Raw genomic sequence first — 18,162 nt, 5'->3', positions numbered from 1 at the left:
TAGGCTTTACATTCCTTGTAAAAGTCAGACGTGAAATCAGCCCACGTCCTCATTCTGATCCCGCCCCATCATCTCCCTCTTCTTTACACTTATTTCTGTCTTGGTGGTTTAGTGACTCATGGGCCGTGTCCGTGAGGATCCAAGTTCAGGTGAACTATGCTATCACTTTGTGAAAGCTGTACTTTCCACTCATGAACGCTGGACTGAACTTTTGTGCCTTGAAGTAGTTTTAGGGACTGAGGAAAGCATAGTTGAAATAAATCCTGAGAAGTTTGCAAACCACCCTGAGCCACAGCTGGCCCTTCCCCCAAATCACAGGAATGTTGAGAAACAGCAGCTGTATGGCCACCCTACCCTTTGTCAGTGGGCTTGCTCCCCCCATACATTTGTACTCTGTTCGTTACCCCCAGTCAAAACCCAACCACGTGTCCCTTGGAGAGTCACTTTCTCTCCAATGCTCCCTACCATAGCAGCTTTGAAAAAGTGCTTGTCTTCAACCCTAACTAGTCTCGTTTTCTGCTTTGACTGTTTAATTTCTGGACTAGGTCATGTCACTGACTCATTTGGAAAAGCAACATGTGAGGATGCCCACCCACAAAATATCTTTTCCCGGGCTTTGGCATTAGTGGGGTGTGAAGTAGCACCCGGGAGGGCAGACTTCAGCATTCACCTTCCCTGCCCACCCCTCATCCTTCCAGTGCCCACTAACCAGGTAGGGCTCGGGGCGGGGGTTGAACCAAAAGACTTGCACATGCCAGTGGGTTGCAGTTATGTATTCAGTTTCCTATGTCCTTGAATAACACGGGCCATGGGAAGGGGGAGAGAAACACTGGAAGAGCTGCCTGGCTGGATACATGACTTCTACTAAGTCCTAGGTTCCTACACTTTACAAGATCATCTTCCTACAGGAAAACCGGCTCCCACAAGGATAGCAGGGGTTACAGGGGTCACAGGGGTTACAGGGGCTGCAGGGGCTACAGGGGCTGCAGGGGTTACAGGGGTTACAGGGGCTACAGGGGCTGCAGGGGTTACAGGGGTTACAGGGGTTACAGGGAGACGCGCAAGGGTAGCAGGGAGACTCGATCTTGACGCAGCTGCCGAGCCCGTAGGAGTAGGTCACGTCCTTCTCGTCCACGCACGGGGGCAAGCTGAACTCTTTGCAGATGTTCATGTAGCTGTATTTTTTCGACCCCAGGCAGTCGTATCTGTTCTCGCGCTCGGCCGACACACACACCTTTCCGTCCTTCACTCTAACCTTGACTTGATCCGGTTCAAAGCCACACACGTTCACCGATCCTAAAATGTTACTGCTACAGCAAGAGGAGGCCAGAATTCTATTTGTTGTTCTTCTCAGTCTGGAGTTTAGGAAAAGGAAAGGGTAGGAGGGAGAAGCTCAGATGGACTCAGACACAACTTGACAAGCAACATTTTAACCTCTATTGAAAAAAAAAAAAACCAAACCAGCAGAAGTAAATACTAGTCACTGTGGGGAGTCAAACTTTACAGAAGGGTGTGAAGTGAAAAATGAGAGTCGGCCCATGGGAACCACACCCTCCACTCCCAGGTAAACCCCTGTTAACTATTGGTGAGTGTTTGGTCTTCCAGATCTCTCTGGAAGTTTTTTATTTTTACTGTTTATTTTTAAAATTTTTTTCTTTTTCTTTCCAGTTTTATTGAGAGATAATTGACATACAGCATTGTAAATTTAAGGTGTACAGCATAATGATTTGACTTAACATACATCGTGAAATTATTATCTCAGTAAGTTTAGTGATTATCTATCACTTCATATAGATACCAAATTAAACAGAAAGATCTTTTTCCTTGTGATGAGAACACCTAGGATTTAGTCTCTTAACTTTCATATACAACCTACAGCACTGTTAATCATATTGTATATTACATACCTAGTAAGAGTCAGACACGACTGAGCGACTTCACTTTCATACATTGGAGAAGGAAATGGCAACCCATCCCAGTGTTCTTGCCTGGAGAATCCCAGGGATGGGGGAGCCTGGTGGGCTGCCGTCTATGGGGTCGCACAGAGTCAGATAAGACTGAGTGGCTTCACTTTCACTTTTCACTTTCATGCATTAGAGAAGGAAATGGCAACCCACTCCAGTGTTCTTGCCTGGGGAATCCCAGGAATGGCGGAGCCTGGTGGGCTGCCATCTCTGGGGTCGCACAGAGTCAGACACGACTGAAGCGACTTAGCAGCAGCAGCAGCAGCAGCAGCAGTACTTATTTTGGAGAAGGCAACGGCACCCCACTCCAGTACTCTCGCCTGGAAAATCCCATGGACGGAGGAGCCTGGTAGGCTGCAGTCCATGGGGCTGCTAGGAGTTGGACGTGACTGAGCGACTTCACTTTCACTTTTCACTTGCATGCATTGGAGAAGGAAACGGCAATTCTACAGTGTTCTTGCTTGGAGAATCCCAGGGACGGGGGAGCCTGGTGGGCTGCCATCTCTGGGGTCGCACAGAGTGGGACACGACTGAAGCGACTTAGCAGCTGCAGCAGCAGCAGTACTTATTTACCTTATAACTGGAAGTTTGTACCTTTCGACCACCTTTATCCAATCCTCCCCCTTCCTCACCCCTCTAGTAGCCACAAATCTGATCTCTTTTTCTGTCTGTGTGGTTGGTTTGTTGGTTGGGTTTTTCTAAAGTATAATTGACCTACAACATTCCTGGTGCACAGCGTAGTGATTTGATACTTTTTTCCATTACAAAATGATCAGCACTTTCTCTTGCATTTAAATCTCAACTCCTTGTCTTATTAGTTATGGAACCCTGGGCAGGCTTCTTAACCTCTCTGCCTCAGTTTCCTCATCTGTAAAACTGGGACAATACCAGTAACCTATTTCTAGGGATTTCATGAGACAAATTAGTTACTGAATGAAAAGGATCTATACTGGTGCTCCGAGCATGGTTAGCATGTTAGGCTTTTGTCTTGTGTGTGAGTCCCACAATGTGCCATGGAAAGTACTAAGCCATTGGAGGCATTGTTTCATTTGACCTGCATGAGAACCCTGTCACGCAGGTGGAATTGTCCCTGTTTTGTAGATGGGGAGATGCTGAAGGTGGTGAGTGCAGAGCCAGGATTCAAATCCAGGCCTGTTTAATGCCAAAGTCATGATTTTAACCATCACTTAGACTGAGCTGTCAGCATGAGGACCCAGACACTCAGTCTTGGAGGCCTGGCATCAGCCCTGCCTGCTCTGGGTCTCCTCAGGGACCAATTTCTTTCTAATTGCCTAAGCCTTCCAAAGATAACCTAATGCTCTGAAATGCTCTTCTTTTTACTCCCTTACCATTAAAAAAAAATCTGTATTCTAAGAGCCACTCCTGGCAAATCTTGCATCTTTGGCCTCCAAAGGGAGGTCTTGGCATGTGTGCTTTCTAGAACCTCTTCTGGTTTGAGGAGTCTGGACTCTGATTGGGTGATTAATCTCAGATATATTTTTTATTCTGACTTTTTATACTGAATAGTTTATACACTTACTGCTTTTTGTTACATAAGTTATTACAAGCTCACTGTAGAAAACTCAAAATGTGCTGTGCTCAGTCGCTTTAGTCATGGCCGACTCTGTGACCCCGTGGACTGTAGCCGGCCTGGCTCCTCTGTCCATGGCATTCTCCAGGCAATAACACTGGAGTGGGTAGCCGTTCCCTTCTCCAGAGGATCTTCCTAACCCAGGGATCAAACCTGAATCTCATGTCTCCTAAATTGGCAGACAGGTTCTTTATCACTAGTGCCACCTGGTAAGCCCAGAAAACCCAAAGTCCAGATAAACAAAGAGATGGAATATTTTTTCTTTTTTCAGTTCAGTTCAGTCGCTCAGTCGTATCAGACGCTTTGCGACCCCATGAATCGCAGCACGCCAGGCCTCCCTATCCATCACCAACTCCCGGAGTTCACTCAGACTCACATCCAGTCAATGATGCCATCCAGCCATCTCATCCTCTGTCGTCCCCTTCTCCTCCTGCCCCCTATCCCTCCCAGTCTTTTCCAATGAGTCAACTCTTCGCATGAGGTGGCCAAAGTACTGGAGTTTTAGCTTTAGCATCATTCCTTCCAAAGAAATCCCAGGGCTGATTTTCTTTTTTAACAGACCACAAAAGCCCTCTTTGTCTTCTACAGGAGATGGATCTGGGAGTCCAATGTACAAGCCAAGGCCGGCTTCCAGATCCATCTCTTCCTCTCAACAGTCTGAATCTTGGGGCATGAATTCATGTTTGTTTTGGGTTTTCCTTAGATTTCCCCCTCTCCCACTATTCCCTGCTATTCCCGAGGGGGTCACTCTGGCCCCCTCTCAACTGCAGCAGATGCATGGGGGTCTCACAAATATGGATCTTCAGGAAATTGCCCCAGAAGTCTTGGCTGGATCAGGTTTCTTCTTCCTTTTGCTCCTAGGTCAGGTGCAACCTATGGGGATGTGTGGGTCTAGGAGAAATTGCAGAAGCCTCATTTTACCCATTAGATTGAGCTCCGAACTTGCAACCTGACTCCTGCCTGGCAATGTACCATCACCCTACATAAGATTTTCCCTGGCTCTGTGAGGTTCTGAGAGATATTCTGCTTTACTGTGATCATGAGGACAGAGGTTAGTCATGGTCAACAGAGGCAAGTCAGCCTCTTCAGTGGATGGCAGAAGCCTCTTAGGAAAATTGGGGAAGAGCGAGTGGGCAGCGCTGTTTGCCTGCCACTCTGGGGTGTCACCTCCCCTCCCGACTGAAACTGGATTTCACCTGAAGGTATGACCACGCTCCTGAATGTGATTCTGCCCAGAGCAAAGGGGAGTGATACCGCAAGCCATCTTCACAAAGAGATGAATCGGTTTTCTGCCGAGTGATGAATAAGGTGAAGAGGATGACAAGAACGCCAGTCTCTACACTGAACCACAGGATGGCTGTCCTTCCTCTAGTTACTTTTTCTCCTTAGACCCCTGCGAGTAACCTGTTAAGCTTGCTTGTTCCTTTCCAACACATCTTTCCCTCTTCCTTCTTTTCCCTCTTCCTGTCTCCTTGCCTTGTCTCTCTCCTGATTTTGGATGATACTGGAGAAGTATGACTCTCAGCAGGAGCAGGGTGGCACCACACAGGTGCATCCGAACACCTGTGGCACTGTTCAAACACAGGTGCCTGGGCCCCACCCCCGGAGTTTCTGATTCAGCTGGTCTGAGGAGTGAACCAAGAATTTGCATTTCTAACAAGTGCCAGGTGATGCTGGCTGCTGGGTTCAGACAGCAGATCACTCTGACCACTGCTGACCAGGCAATTTAAGCACATCGATTCCAGAACTCAGGCAAACCTGGTCTCAAGTCCTGGCTCTCCCATATCCTGAGGATCAAGAACGTTGCCCTGACTCTGTTTCATAATCTCTAAATTGGCCAAGATGTTGCAAGGATTAAATGAAGATGATGTGCTAGGCACTTGGTTTTCACTCGATAAAGGTAAGTCTCTTTATCAGGCTCCGCCTTACACAGACTTCCCCGAAATATGAGGCTTTAAGTGGCCAAGCCCCAAGTCCTGTGTCAAACACTAAGGCTAAATAATGGATATGCACTTGGCCTGCAGGGGCAGCAACTCCTACTCCTGCTGCCCTGGGTGCCTGGGCCCTGAGACCTGTGGGTACAAAGAGATTGCGGTGAGAGGGGACGAGGGGCCCAGCTTGCTTCCAGCTCTGCAAGGTCACAGAGGGAAACAGCGAGCTCTCCTCTCTGTGGGAGAGTCAACCTGCCACCAGCCGTAAGGTAAAGCCGCAGAGTTCCTGGGTTCCTCTCTGCTGGCTTCCCACAGTGTGACTATGCCCTGATCTTTGGGTCAAAGAATGAGGTGGGTTGAGGGGAGTGGAATGATTTGCCTGAGGGCTTAAAACCTAGGGAGGCACTGCTAAACCACAAAGAATGCACTCTGGGGGCTGACAGTCATCAGCCTCCCCCAATGAGGGTGATGCAGGGGGAACTTCATACTCAGAGTGTGAGGGGTAAAAGGAAATGAGAAGGCTGGTTTCAAAGTTCTCAGAAGATGATGCCTCTGAGGTGGGGGTTTTTTTAAGGGAACTTCTTGAGCTGCAGGTCAACCAAGGATACTTGGATGACTGGACGGAAGCAGTCTCAGGATGAATTTCCAGGTACCTGCAAAGGGCCCAGCATTGAGCCTAGGGCATTCCTAAGCGCAGCTGCAAATCAAGGTTCATTTGCCCACGAACACTAGACCCAAGTGTTGGAGCCACTCCAATATGAGCTATAGTTAGATAATGAACCCTAAGGGCAGGATGGCTCTTACCCAGAGGGTAAAGCGTCTGCCTGGAATGTGGAAGACCTGGGTTCGATTCCCAGGTTGGGAAGACCCCCCTGGAGAAGGAAATGGCACTCCATTTCAGTACTCTTGCCTGGAAAATTCCATGGAAGGAGGAGCCTGGTAAACTACAGTCCATGGGATTGCAAAGAGTCGCACACGACTGAGCAACTTCACTTCTAAGGGCAGGATTGAGGAGGGGCTGGCTTTGTTCCTACCATTTGCGTACAGAGGACAGGAAGCCCACGAAATGCAGGGGTGAATCGAGTGCAAACTTACATCAGGCTGGTCACATGGTTTCCTACAAGAGAAATCAAACTCAGTAACTTCAGTCTCTCTCAGTTCAAGAGAGGAAGGAAGGAAGAGTCAGGGAAAAGGCTAGTGCTTAGAGTACGAAAGTAATCTGGGGAGAAGAAAAGAATTTCAAAGAAGCTAATGAAATGGAAGTACTTACTTGGGTCTCCACTATTGAAGATGCTGTCAAGGTGTCTTTAGAAGTAGCTGCTCAGTAAACAATGGGAAGAATTTGGACCTTCTGTACCCAGACTAAAAATACACACACACACAATCAAATACACACCAATTAAATACACACTCAGGAAGGCTCAAATGACTTTTAGGGGAAATTACATGGTCTGCCAAAACTTCTTGCCCATTATTCACGGAACACCCAGAGACAGAGCACATAGACTCTCACACAGAAAAACAATTCCAGTGGGGCCATGGCAACTATAGACCAAGGAATCTTCTCCATTGGGCAAAGAAGCTTCTGGATAACATGTCCTGGCATCTAAGAGGACATGTCATACCTAATCAAACTGCTGGCTTTTGCTTTAAGGGGTAAAAGGTCAAGTGCATATGTTTTCTAAATTCTAAAAGCCTTGGGAAGGTTTCACACCAAAGATTGTTTTAAATCGAATCAACATGATATTTCTGAATCCATTCAGTCATGGGTTGGGAGCTGAGAGATAAGAAAAGAGGCATTTCACTGAAAAAAATGATAATGGGAGTCCTCTGGGACTAGAGCTGAACCAGGCTTTAACATTTTCATTCATATTCAGAAATTGAATATTTAGGTTTGCAGGTAACTCTAAGCTTTTCAGAACAGTGAAATGTCAAGCTGTTAGAGCATAGGAGTTTCCCAAGGTGGTCTGAATAGGAAGAAAAGTAGCTGGGAAGAGGGCAGACCTGAGGTCATTTCTGAAATGAACTCAGGATTATCAGTTCAGAGATCCCAGAAGACCTCAGCAGCTTCATGTACTGCTTCAGGCAACAGAAAAAAATTAGCGAAAAATCCAGACATCATCAGGGAAAGTATCACAAACCATAGCAAGCGTTACCTCTTGTATAAATAAACCACACTGCTTAGATTTAAGCTTGAAATCGTGTCTACTGCAGATCATTAAGTAGAGACTCCCAGAGTAGGCGGAGGGTGCCCAGCTGGTGAAGAACTCCCCTGGAGAGCCCGGAGAGTAAAACAGCCTGGAGACAGAGACTGAGCAGACTTGGAGCAAGGGTGTTTGAATAGTCAGAGGCATAGGGAAGTAGACACAGGCTACTCGCAAGTAGCCCTTCATTTAGACCAGATATTTTTTTAAAAATGACCCTTACATGAAATTTATGTAACTTGATACTTGATGGGGTAAAAATTGGTTCAGATTGAGTATAGATGAGTTTATTTGGCAATGGTCCCATCTCAGACTATTGAAGGAAGTTCATTACTGACCTTTGGTGACCAATGACCTAGACAATAATTGTTCTATTGCCCTTTCCAGGGAATCATCACTGTCCTTTGTTGTCAAGGGCTTCATTCTCTCTCTTTCTGTCTTCATCCATCCATCCGTCGTCATCTTTCTTTTTCTTTTCTTTCTTCCTCTCTCCCTCTCCTCTCTCCCCCTCCTTCCTTGTTTTCTTCCCTCCTTTTTCTTTCTTCCTATCTATTCATCTATTAATATATGTGTCTCTCTGTCTAATCTATCATCTAATCTATTAATCTTATCACTGGGATAAGAAGGACATTGTTTAAGGATACAAACTGGCAATGAGTAGTAAGTCCTAGAGATCTAATCACAGTATAGTAAATGTAGACAAAAGAAACATTGTATTATAATCATCAAACTGGATAAGAGGCTAGGACTTAATCAATCCAATCACTAAAAAGCAATAATTATATAACACAGTTTGTTGTTGTTGTTTAGACTTCAGTCGTGTCCGACTCTGTGTGACCCCATAGACGGCAGCCCACCAGGCTCCCCCATCCCTGGGATTCTCCAGGCGAGAACACTGGAGTGGGTTGCCATTTCCTTCTCCAATGCATGAAAGTGAAAGTGAAGTCACTCAGTCGTGTCCGACCCTCAGTGACCCCATGGACCGCAGCTTTCCAGGCTCCTCCATCCATGGGATTTTCCAGGCAAGAGTACTAGAGTGGGTTGCTATTTCCTTCTCTGGGGAATCTTCCCAATCCAGGGATTGAATCCTCATTTCCTGCATTGGCAGAAGGATGAGCCACTGAGCCACTTGGGAAGCCCCTGTGTAGCACAACGGAGATAGCTAATTATTGCTACAATGGCAATCATATTATAATATATAAATGTATGAAATTTGCAACATTGTACAACTTAAATTTATACAATGTTATGTCAAATATAATTAAAAAGATCATCTATTTGTGCCATCTTTTAAAAAATAGTAGCATATTAAGTAGTTTTTCTGTACCTTTTTTCACTTAGTATGACAATACTTAAAATGCTTCATCAGTTCTTTTTACAGCTACATATTATCCCAATGTATGAATGTACCATAATTTGTTTAACCAGGTGACAGTGCTTTCAACTATTTTTTTCTATCATAGTTACAGACTAAATGGCATAAGTAGACAGAAAAAGAAAGTTTTCTCAGGCAAAAAGTAAAATGTGATGAAAACCAAAAAAAACTTGTAAAGTGAATTTAAAATTATCCAGTTCAATTAAAACCTTTTCAACTGTATTCTGAACACTGTGGCTTCAGTTCTGTAATTTCTTTACACAATCTTTACTATAGTTGAAGGGGGAGGCAGACAATAAACCCAATACCAGATGAATTTGAAGTCATCAAGAGTTGGAGAATAGGAGAAAGGATTTCCTACAAAACCAAATAAATGCCTCTATTGTTCAATTTGCTCCCCTGCTCTTAAAGCCTCTGGCAAACGTTTGACTTGATCAATTATTATTACTTCTCCCATAGTCATTTCTGTAAGCCGAAATACACTCAAATCACTTTACTCATAACCAGAAAAAATGTTTAGTTTGCTGCTCCCAATAGCTTTTTAATGACACCCCCTGTTTCTTTCCCTCATTGAAGCCACATTATTTATCACGTTGGTGCTCCTGCCATAAGCTGAAAACAACCTTGCCAATTGACATCATTACACTGTCTTTTGAGAATCTTACAGTTCCCATTATGGACCCTTTTACTCTTCTTTTCTTAAATCTTTTCTGTGTCACCAGAGTCATTACCTTGAACCCGGTTCATCTTTGTTCAAGTATCGATTGTCACCCTCTCCTCCCTTATTCCAACCTAGGAGGCTAATGCACCAACTCTAAAAACCTGAAGATGTTGTCTTACTTGGCAAGCTCTCTCTTCTCATCCTCTATGGCTCTAATGGCTTTCCTCTCCAAACTTCTGAGAGACGGGCGAAGACAGTAAAGCTTCACATCACACAGGCAACACGGGTAGAGATCGCACAGGCCGCAGGACCGTGACCGCTTTGAGTAGCACAGGCAGTAGGGGTACGGGTGCAGGTCGCAGCAGCAGTAGGGGTGCATGTATAAGTCGCACAGGCATCGTGCGCGGAGCTCGTCGACGCATCTCAACTGCCGCAGTTCTCTGTCCACCTTCTTGATGTCCCTTCTAACACTGTCCAAAAGACAACTCAGTGCAGCCATTACAGTCACACCTTATTGTTCTGTGAGTACCTTTGGGAAATGGCACTCGGGGGGGAAAAAATTGTTCTAAGCTCTTCTCAGAGGTTTCTTTTAAAAATAAATGACACACACATGGTTCACTTACTTTAAAGCTTGGGTTCTATGACCTCACCACCCTCTTAAGTATGTCATAGTCTTTCGGTTACCATGAGAACTGTACACAGTCACGGTCTCCAGAGGCCCTCCTTAGAGTTACAGAGCTACTCTCAGAACCACCGTAATTAACATAAGGGTTTCATTCACCTTGATTTCATTCACCTTGAAGTGGGATGGGCCCCCCAAGTCATCACAGTTCCTTGGGGTTTATTGGGCTAAATCGTCCTGCTCTTGACTTGTGTGTGGCCTGTGGATTAGCCACAGCAATGAAGATCTTAGTGTGCAGGGTAGAAGGAGCTGCCTGGCTCCTTCCTTCAGGTCCTTCTCGCTCCAGCCTCGACATCTAGCCTTGCCCCTTATACTCTAGGATTCATTCTGGCTTCTATTCCTTTATAGGTAGAATATTAAGAGCTCCCCAGGGGTTCTCCTTACCAAGCTAACCTTGAGTCAGCCTTTGTCCTTGACCTTCTGAGCCTCCCATCTCTGGGTCCTGCCTGTTCTTTATCAGCTGGCATCCTGGCTATCCTAGGACCTTAGTTCTCCTGTGACTGGGGTCCTGCTCTTAAGCTCCCACCTCTCAAAGCTCCGAGTCTTGTCCTCATCACCACTTCCCAGCAACTATGCCTCTGGTCTTACATCCAAGCTGCCAGATGCCCTATTCCCAAGTGCTTCCCAAGTGTTGGTCCTTGATACTCAGAGCCAACTGCCTGAAGTTGCCTGAGACCCTGACTTGGGCCAGTTTCCTGTGTTCTCAGCTGGGTCAACATGCTGGACCTGGAGCTCAGCCCTCAGCCTTGGCTTGGCTACTTCTGCTCCCCTGGGCCATTCCCCTCAAACTGCTCTCTGCCTCTCAAATTCCCTTTTAGTGGACCAAGGCATAGGGTACTTGAGGACAGGTGGTTGGAGGTGGCATTGGAGAGGGAGACCAAGGGCTGGGTTTAAAGGGACTTCTGGCCAGTTAGGGCATTTGAACTTTATTTTGAGTGCAGTGTAGACTCACTGGGTTTCCTTTCTGTTGAGAGAAGTTGGAAGGCAAGCCACACTGAAGGTGGGGCATGAGGGGAGAACAGTAGCAATGTCTTCTGCGGGAAGGCAGGAGACAGATTCAGGGCTGGGGACCATGGCCATAGGAGTGGCAGGAAGGAAGCCAATGGGCCGTCTTCCTCTGCCCTCCCACATCCGCTCAGGCCCTACCTAATCCACTCTCCACGTTTTAGCCAGAGTGATGTTCATACATAAATCTATTACCCTTCGACTCTACCCTCCCCTCAAAGTCTTCAGATTCTTCTCTGTCCTTGTAGGAGAAGGCCCAACATCCTCACAAGGTGGTGAACAGTAGGGCCTCTGCCCACCTCTCCAGTCTCTTCTGTTATCATTACTCCTGCAACTTGTTCTGCATGAGCCACAAAGGCTTCCTTGAAGTCTCTCTCATTCCACCTCCTTCTGGACTGTGTTCTGTCTGCTTAGAAGTTCAACACCCTAACTAGTTGATCTAGTTAACTCCTAAGGCATTCTTTAGTTCTTCTCTTAAATGTCCTTCCTTCAAGGGCTTCCCTGTTCCCCAGAGGACATGCTGAACAGTCCACATATGTCTTTCGTAACATTGTTTGTTTCTCCAACTGGAGTGTAAGCTCTATGAGGGCAGGGACCAATTATTTTTGCTCACCATTAGATCCTCAGCATGATGTCTGGCACAGAATAGGAAGTTAGAATTGATTCACCAAATGAGTAAAATTAAATAGCATTTAGTGAACAGAATGAGGACAGAGTGAGGGAGGTGTAATGACTCGTAAGTTTCTAGCTTGATTGAGTCATGGTGCCATTGACTGAGATATGAAACACAGGAAAAAGAGTAAGCTTGGAGGACATGCTGAGTTTGAGGTGCTGGTGACAACTTTAAGGTAGAAATGTGGAGTACCGTGTGGGTAAGTGGGTCTGGAACTTGAGAGAAAGCTGGGTCAGAGATATAAAATTCAGGATCTTGACTGGGCTAGATCACTCAAGAGGAGAAATAGATTGAAAAAATGAAGAGGACTAAAGCAGACTCCTGAAGAACAATGATAAGAAATGAGAGAATTAAAGGAGTCATGAAAGTCTCATAGAAGAAATACGAGAAGAAAGAATTCCCACTGCCGAAGTCCATTGTGTATCACTAGACCAAGTCCAGTAGACCCCAGTCTTGACCTATGAACTCCCTTTCTGTAGAGATGAAGCATTTTAGCAAAGAAAGCAAATTTCCCTGAAGATATTAGAATGAGGGAGGCTGGAGTCTGAGACACACAGGATGAGTTAGAAAAACAAAGAGGGGTAGTACTCCTCTGTGGACAAATGGTGAAGTCTTTCAAGAGTGATTCCATCCAATTCTGAAGGTAGATTGTGTTAATAGGAATGTGGCCTGTTCTCTTCCTGAGGGTTCATTGTGGAGCTGTTCAGATTTCTCTAGTTCCAAGGGATGGACTTTGAACTTTTATATCACCACAAATTCTATCCCTTAGCAAATGTCAGCAAAGGTCAAAACAAGCAAGCTCTCAGTTTTAAATTCATAAATATATAGGTTCAGGAATTTAAGCACACACACATCTGTATTATACATGACACATTATGAAGATAGTTATAGCTTTATTTTAACTAGGATTCCCCCATGATTCCATCCTCCTAGTAACTGCACTCTTTATCGTGATGCATATTCTTGACATCATTTCAAGTGACTTAACAAAGGTAGTGACCCCTTTAAAGATCAGAGGGAAATGTGATCTATTCATGTCAGAAGGGCAATGTAGAATTCATTAGAACCTGCAGAAACCCACAGGAACAATCTAGAGTCACAGTTCCCTGCAGCACAAACACAAGAAGATTCCTTGGACGTTTGTACAATGGAAATGAGAGGCTTTCCTTATATAGGACTATGTCTGGGGAAGCTTCTGCCACTTTGGCTGGTGTCCAGATTGAACCTTCTATGGGATGGAGGGTAAGTGGGTGCTTGGTCCCCAGTATTGGTAGAACTATGTGTCCAAAGGGGTCTCCTCTGTCTCTTTCACTAGGTGCAACAGCTAAGTCATTTATTAGGCCAATGGCACAAAAATATTCCTCTAGCAGTTACTCAGAGAAGGCAATGTCACCCCACTCCAGTACTCTTGCTTGGGAAATCCCATGGACGGAGGAGCCTGGTAGGCTGCAGTCCATGCGGTTGCTAGGAGTCGGACATGGCTGAGCGACTTCACTTTCACTTTTCACTTTCATGCATTGGAGAAGGAAATGGCAACCCACTCCAGTGTTCTTGCCTGGAGCATCCCAGGGACGGGGGAGCCTGGTAGGAGGCTGTCTATGCGGTTGCACAGAGTCGGACATGACTGAAGCGACTTAGCAGCAGCAGCAGCGGTTACTGGTGCTCAAACATCAAGTTCAAAGTCACCCTCAAGGATTAAGTGTGGTCATATCTCAGTAGTGGAATTAAAGATGGTTTTAAAAATTCTGTTCCTAGACTTTTGTCATTTCTTAGTTTCTTCGATAAGAATATCACCAATTTTTTAATGAAACAATTTCTGATAGTATGCTGTCTGCCACACTATCAGTTTTGACCTGAATTGCTAAGCCCACCTCCAGCCTCTTCTTTTATAATCCAGGTGGGCTCCAGGGCCATCTCTCTGAGAAGATTTGCTGCTGGGTCTTCCTGAGTTGACTCATTGGAAAAGACTCTGATGCTGGGAGGGATTGAGGGCAGGAGGAAAAGGGGACAATAGAGGATGAGTTGGCTGGATGGCATCACTGACTCGATGGACATGAGTTTGAGTGAACTCCGGGAGTTGTTGATGGACAGGGAGGCCTGGCATGCTGCGATTCATGAGGTTGCATAGAGTCAGACATGACTGAGCGACTGAACTGAACTGAACTTCCTGTAAGGGACATCGAATACTTTTCCTAGCCATCATCCATGGCATCCTCTCCTGATAAAATAACTCTTCTCTTCCCCTGCCCTCTGCCGTTCAGTTCAGTTCAGTCGCTCAGTCGTGTCTGACTCTTTGCGACCCTATGAATTGCAGCGTGCCAGGCCTCCCTGTCCATCACCAACTCCTGGAGTTCACCCAAACTCATCTCCATTGAGTCAGTGATGCCATCCAGCCATCTCATCCTCTGTCATCCCCTTCTCCTTCTGCCCCCAATCCCTTCCAGCATCAGAGTCTTTTCCAATGAGTCAACTCTTCACATGATGTGGCCAAAGTATTGGAGTTTCAGCTTCAGCATCAGTCCTTCCAAAGAACACCCAGGACTGATCTCCTTTAGAATGGACTGGTTGGATCTCCTTGCAATCCAAGGGACTCTCAAGAGTCTTCTCCAACACCACAGTTCAAAAGCATCAATTCTTCGGTGCTCAGCCTTCTTCACAGTCCACCTCTCACATCCATACATGACCACTGGAAAAACCATAGCCTTGACTAGACGGACCTTTGCTGGCAAAGTAATGTCTCTGCTTTTGAATATGCTACCTAGGTTGGTCATAACTTTCCTTCCAAGGAGTAAGCGCCTTTTAATTTCATGGCTGCAATCACCATCTGCAGTGATTTTGGAGCCCAGAAAAATAAAGTCAGCCACTGTTTCCACTGTTTCCCCATCTATTTCCCATGAAGTGATGGGACCAGATGCCATGATCTTCATTTTCTGAATGTTGAGCTTTAAGCCAACTTTTTCACCTCCTCTGTCACTTTCATCAAGAGGTTTTTTAGTTCCTCTTCACTTTCTGCCATAAGGGTGGTGTCATCTGCATATCTGAGGTTATTGATATTTCTCCCAGCAATCTTGATACCAGCTTGTGCTTCTTCCAGCCCAGCGTTTCTCATGATGTACTCTGCATATAAGTCTGCCATTAGGTACCATCAATAATATTGCCCAGTAAAGGGGCAGACATGTAACAAAAGCTGGCCTATCCAACTTTCCTCTGGGGGTTTGATCTTTCACAGAGAGACTGCGGATGTTTGGAGCTGATTCACGTGGTCAGCATGACACCTTTGTTACGGCCTTGTTCTGTTGTTTTCAAGTTGGTTCTCTGGCTTTCCTTTGAGTCTCTGAACTCTTCCATGTCCTTCCAACACATTCCTGCTTCTCTTCAGTTATCCAGTCAGATTCAGTTACCTGTAACTGAAGAACACAACTGACATGACAAGGCTGTTCCCTGGACTTGTCCGAGAGGACCACTCCAGGCCGAACGTGTGGGTCTACCTTTGCGCCAGTGCATGCTGTCTGGCGCTAGTCTAGCTCCTCCCTCTATATTCAGAGCTAGCTGCATCAGGGCAGCCACCAATCCTGAAGGCCCTGAAGGTACTAGGCAATGGGGATGACTCAAACTAGGGAAAGTGTCTGGAAACACCCACAAAGGCTCACCCATGGACACTATCCCTGGAGCAAGAAAGACTTTCCTGGCATTTGGAGCCTCAGAACTTTAGCTTTAGAAGATCTAAGTCATCCAGACCACTTCCTACCCAGCAGGGAATCTCTGCTGGAGCACCCCAGGCAGATAAGGATGGAGGAGCTGAGGGGCTTGTATAAGTGATGGAGTGCTCCCTCACTGGGCTAGTGCTCCCTCATCAGGGCTCCTGTGGCCAACCATATTGGTCCACATCATTTATCTCCCTCTTTCTTCCTCCCCACCTCCACAAGGAGCTTTGACAAATATCTTCCTGCTAAATCAGGGAAGGGATATGGAGGAGGAGGATGTTGGTAAGTTACTCTTAAAACTGCACCCAACAAGGGTGAACTCAGGTCCAAGTGGTTGCAGCACAGTAGATGTTTTTGGTTACCAGGATCTTGAAAGAGCATCTCATGAGGTGTTTTCCTTTTTTTTTCCAGTAAATATCATCATTCAGGCGTTACTGAGAAGGAGTCATGAGAATTTGGGGGCTTCCTAGGTGATGCTAGTGGTAAAGAACCTGCCTGCCATGCAGGAGACATAAGAGATGTGGGTTTGATCCCTGGATTGGGAAGGTCCCCTGGAGGAGGGAATGGCAGCCTACTCCAGTATTCTTATCTGAAGAACTCCATGGACACAGGAGCCTGGCAGGGTACAATCCAAGGGGTTGCAAAGAGTCAGACACGACTGAAGTGATTTAGCACGCACATACATGAATGAAGTCCCTCATTAATATCTAAGGAATGGATAGGGATCTTTGTGATCATCATCCTGGTTTGTCTGGGATGTGGGACTTTGGTAGTGCCAAAACTGGGGCAGGAGATGCAGGTTGAAAATGAGGTGGAAGTACCAAGTGGCCATGGTAGTCCATCCAATTTGTCCAGTTTAAGTGATGCAGCTAGACTCAGTGGGGTGCAAACCTGTATGTCAACCCCTGGTCTTGAAGGTGGTATTGTCGTTTAGTCGCTAAGTCATGTCTGACTCTTGCCACCCCATGGACTGCAGCCCACCAGGCTCCTCTGTCCTTGGGATTTTCCAGGCAAAAATACTGGAGTGCTTTGCCATTTCCTTCTCCAGGGGATCTTCATGACCTAGGGATCGAACCTGGGTCTCCTGCATTGCCAGGCAGATTCTTTACCACTGAGCCACCAGGGATGCCCAGCTTTGAAGGTAGAGTCATATTATGAACTCTGGATTCTCTGTGACAACTATACTTTATAACTCCTTTCTCTCACCCTCTCAAATCTCCAATTGCTCCTTCTCCAATTGCTCCTTCTCCCTCTGCTCACCTCCAGCCTCATGGATTCACCAAACAAAAATTGTTAACTGCAATTTGGCTTGTTCTTGAAGACAGAGATGAAAAAGCTTCCTTGAACTCCACACTGGAATCATTCAAACAAGAAAGGGTATGTCTATGTCCTCCTAGAAACAGAAGGACTTGCTTCTGCTGCAGATGGTGGCCTGATTACTTTGGGGGTGAGGGGTGAGAATTTTCATGTCCCTACCACCACCATAGCTGCCTACCTCTTAATAGAGACTTACTTGAATAATATTTCACATGTAAAGAGTGCTCAAGTTGTGGGGCTATTTATCTCCATTTTACAGATAGGGAGACTGAGGAATGGGGAGTTCACACAGCAAGTGACAGAACTAGGGTTCCAACCAGGTGGCCAGCCTCCTCTCTCTGTCTTCAAGTCTAACAACTCTTGAGAAGAAAATTTCTCTTTATGTTCACCTGAAAGATGAAGGAGGAATTAGATTTGAACACAGGGACTTCTGGGTTGCCTGCTTCTGTCATTATCCACACACCTACAGCTTGATTCCCTGCACATGTTGCTGTTCAAATGGAGTAACGTGCTTTTCTGCTCTGGGCCCCACCCCACCCCGTGTCCCTCCTGCAGAGATGGGGCTGCTTCACACCGGCCTCCAGAGTGATCACGTCCTCACTCTCCCCTCAACCACAGGTGTTCTCCTGTCTCCTAAAGTAATGTTTCTTACCGAGAATTCTTTCCTTCCCATAGCATGGTTGGCTTGTTTTGTGAAGTAAGAAGTTTTGTTTTCAATCATTACCAAAGAAGATGGAATCAGAACAAAACGTTCCCACTGAAGACTCCCAAGTCTTCCTGCCTGGGTTCTTGGTCCAGGGGGTAGACTCTCTGCCTCAAGCAGTGCGTGTGTGCTAAGTCACTTCAGTTCTGTCCAATTCTTTGCAACTCTATGGACTGCAGCCTGCCAGGCCCCTCTCTTCATGGGATTCTCCAGGCAAGACTATTGGAGTGGGTTGCCATTTCCAGGGGATCTTCCCCACTCAGGGAGCGAACCGGCATCTCCTGTGTCTCCTGCACAGCAGGTGGATTCTTTACTGCTGAGCCACCAGGGAAGCCTCCAGCAGGTGTTGCTC

At 46.2% G+C, this 18,162-nt stretch overlaps 1 protein-coding gene and 1 long non-coding RNA gene across 3 annotated transcripts; one reads left to right on the top strand and one right to left on the bottom strand.

Annotated features, from left to right (window-relative positions):
* Nucleotides 1–758: 758 nt before the first annotated feature.
* ODF1 (outer dense fiber of sperm tails 1) lies at nt 759–10,388 on the bottom strand. 2 transcript variants are annotated; one of them, XM_086336231.1, is made up of 2 exons: nt 9,906–10,388; nt 759–1,355 (listed from the first exon to the last, which is right to left on the bottom strand). In XM_086336231.1, exons 1-2 carry the CDS (start codon nt 10,223–10,225, stop codon nt 887–889), a joined length of 789 nt encoding a protein of 262 aa, XP_086192357.1. In that variant the 5' UTR covers nt 10,226–10,388; the 3' UTR covers nt 759–886. The 2 variants fall into 2 exon arrangements, with proteins under 2 accessions (XP_086192357.1, XP_086192356.1); XM_086336230.1 differs by lacking the exon at nt 9,906–10,388 and adding an exon at nt 4,752–4,947.
* LOC147359153 (uncharacterized) lies at nt 5,257–18,023 on the top strand. Its single transcript, XR_015140565.1, has 3 exons — nt 5,257–5,455; nt 17,057–17,167; nt 17,783–18,023. It is a non-coding gene; the product is annotated as an uncharacterized LOC147359153 (long non-coding RNA).
* The last annotated feature ends 139 nt before the right edge of the window (nt 18,024–18,162 follow it).

Source organism: Bos grunniens, chromosome 14 (assembly GCF_055505025.1).
Source record: "Bos grunniens cultivar Pamir isolate PY7600 chromosome 14, Bosgru_T2T1.0, whole genome shotgun sequence".
NCBI classification, from domain to species: Eukaryota; Metazoa; Chordata; class Mammalia; order Artiodactyla; family Bovidae; genus Bos; species Bos grunniens.
Note: the sequence above shows the minus strand (reverse complement) of the source record. Positions and strands in the feature narration are given on the sequence as shown.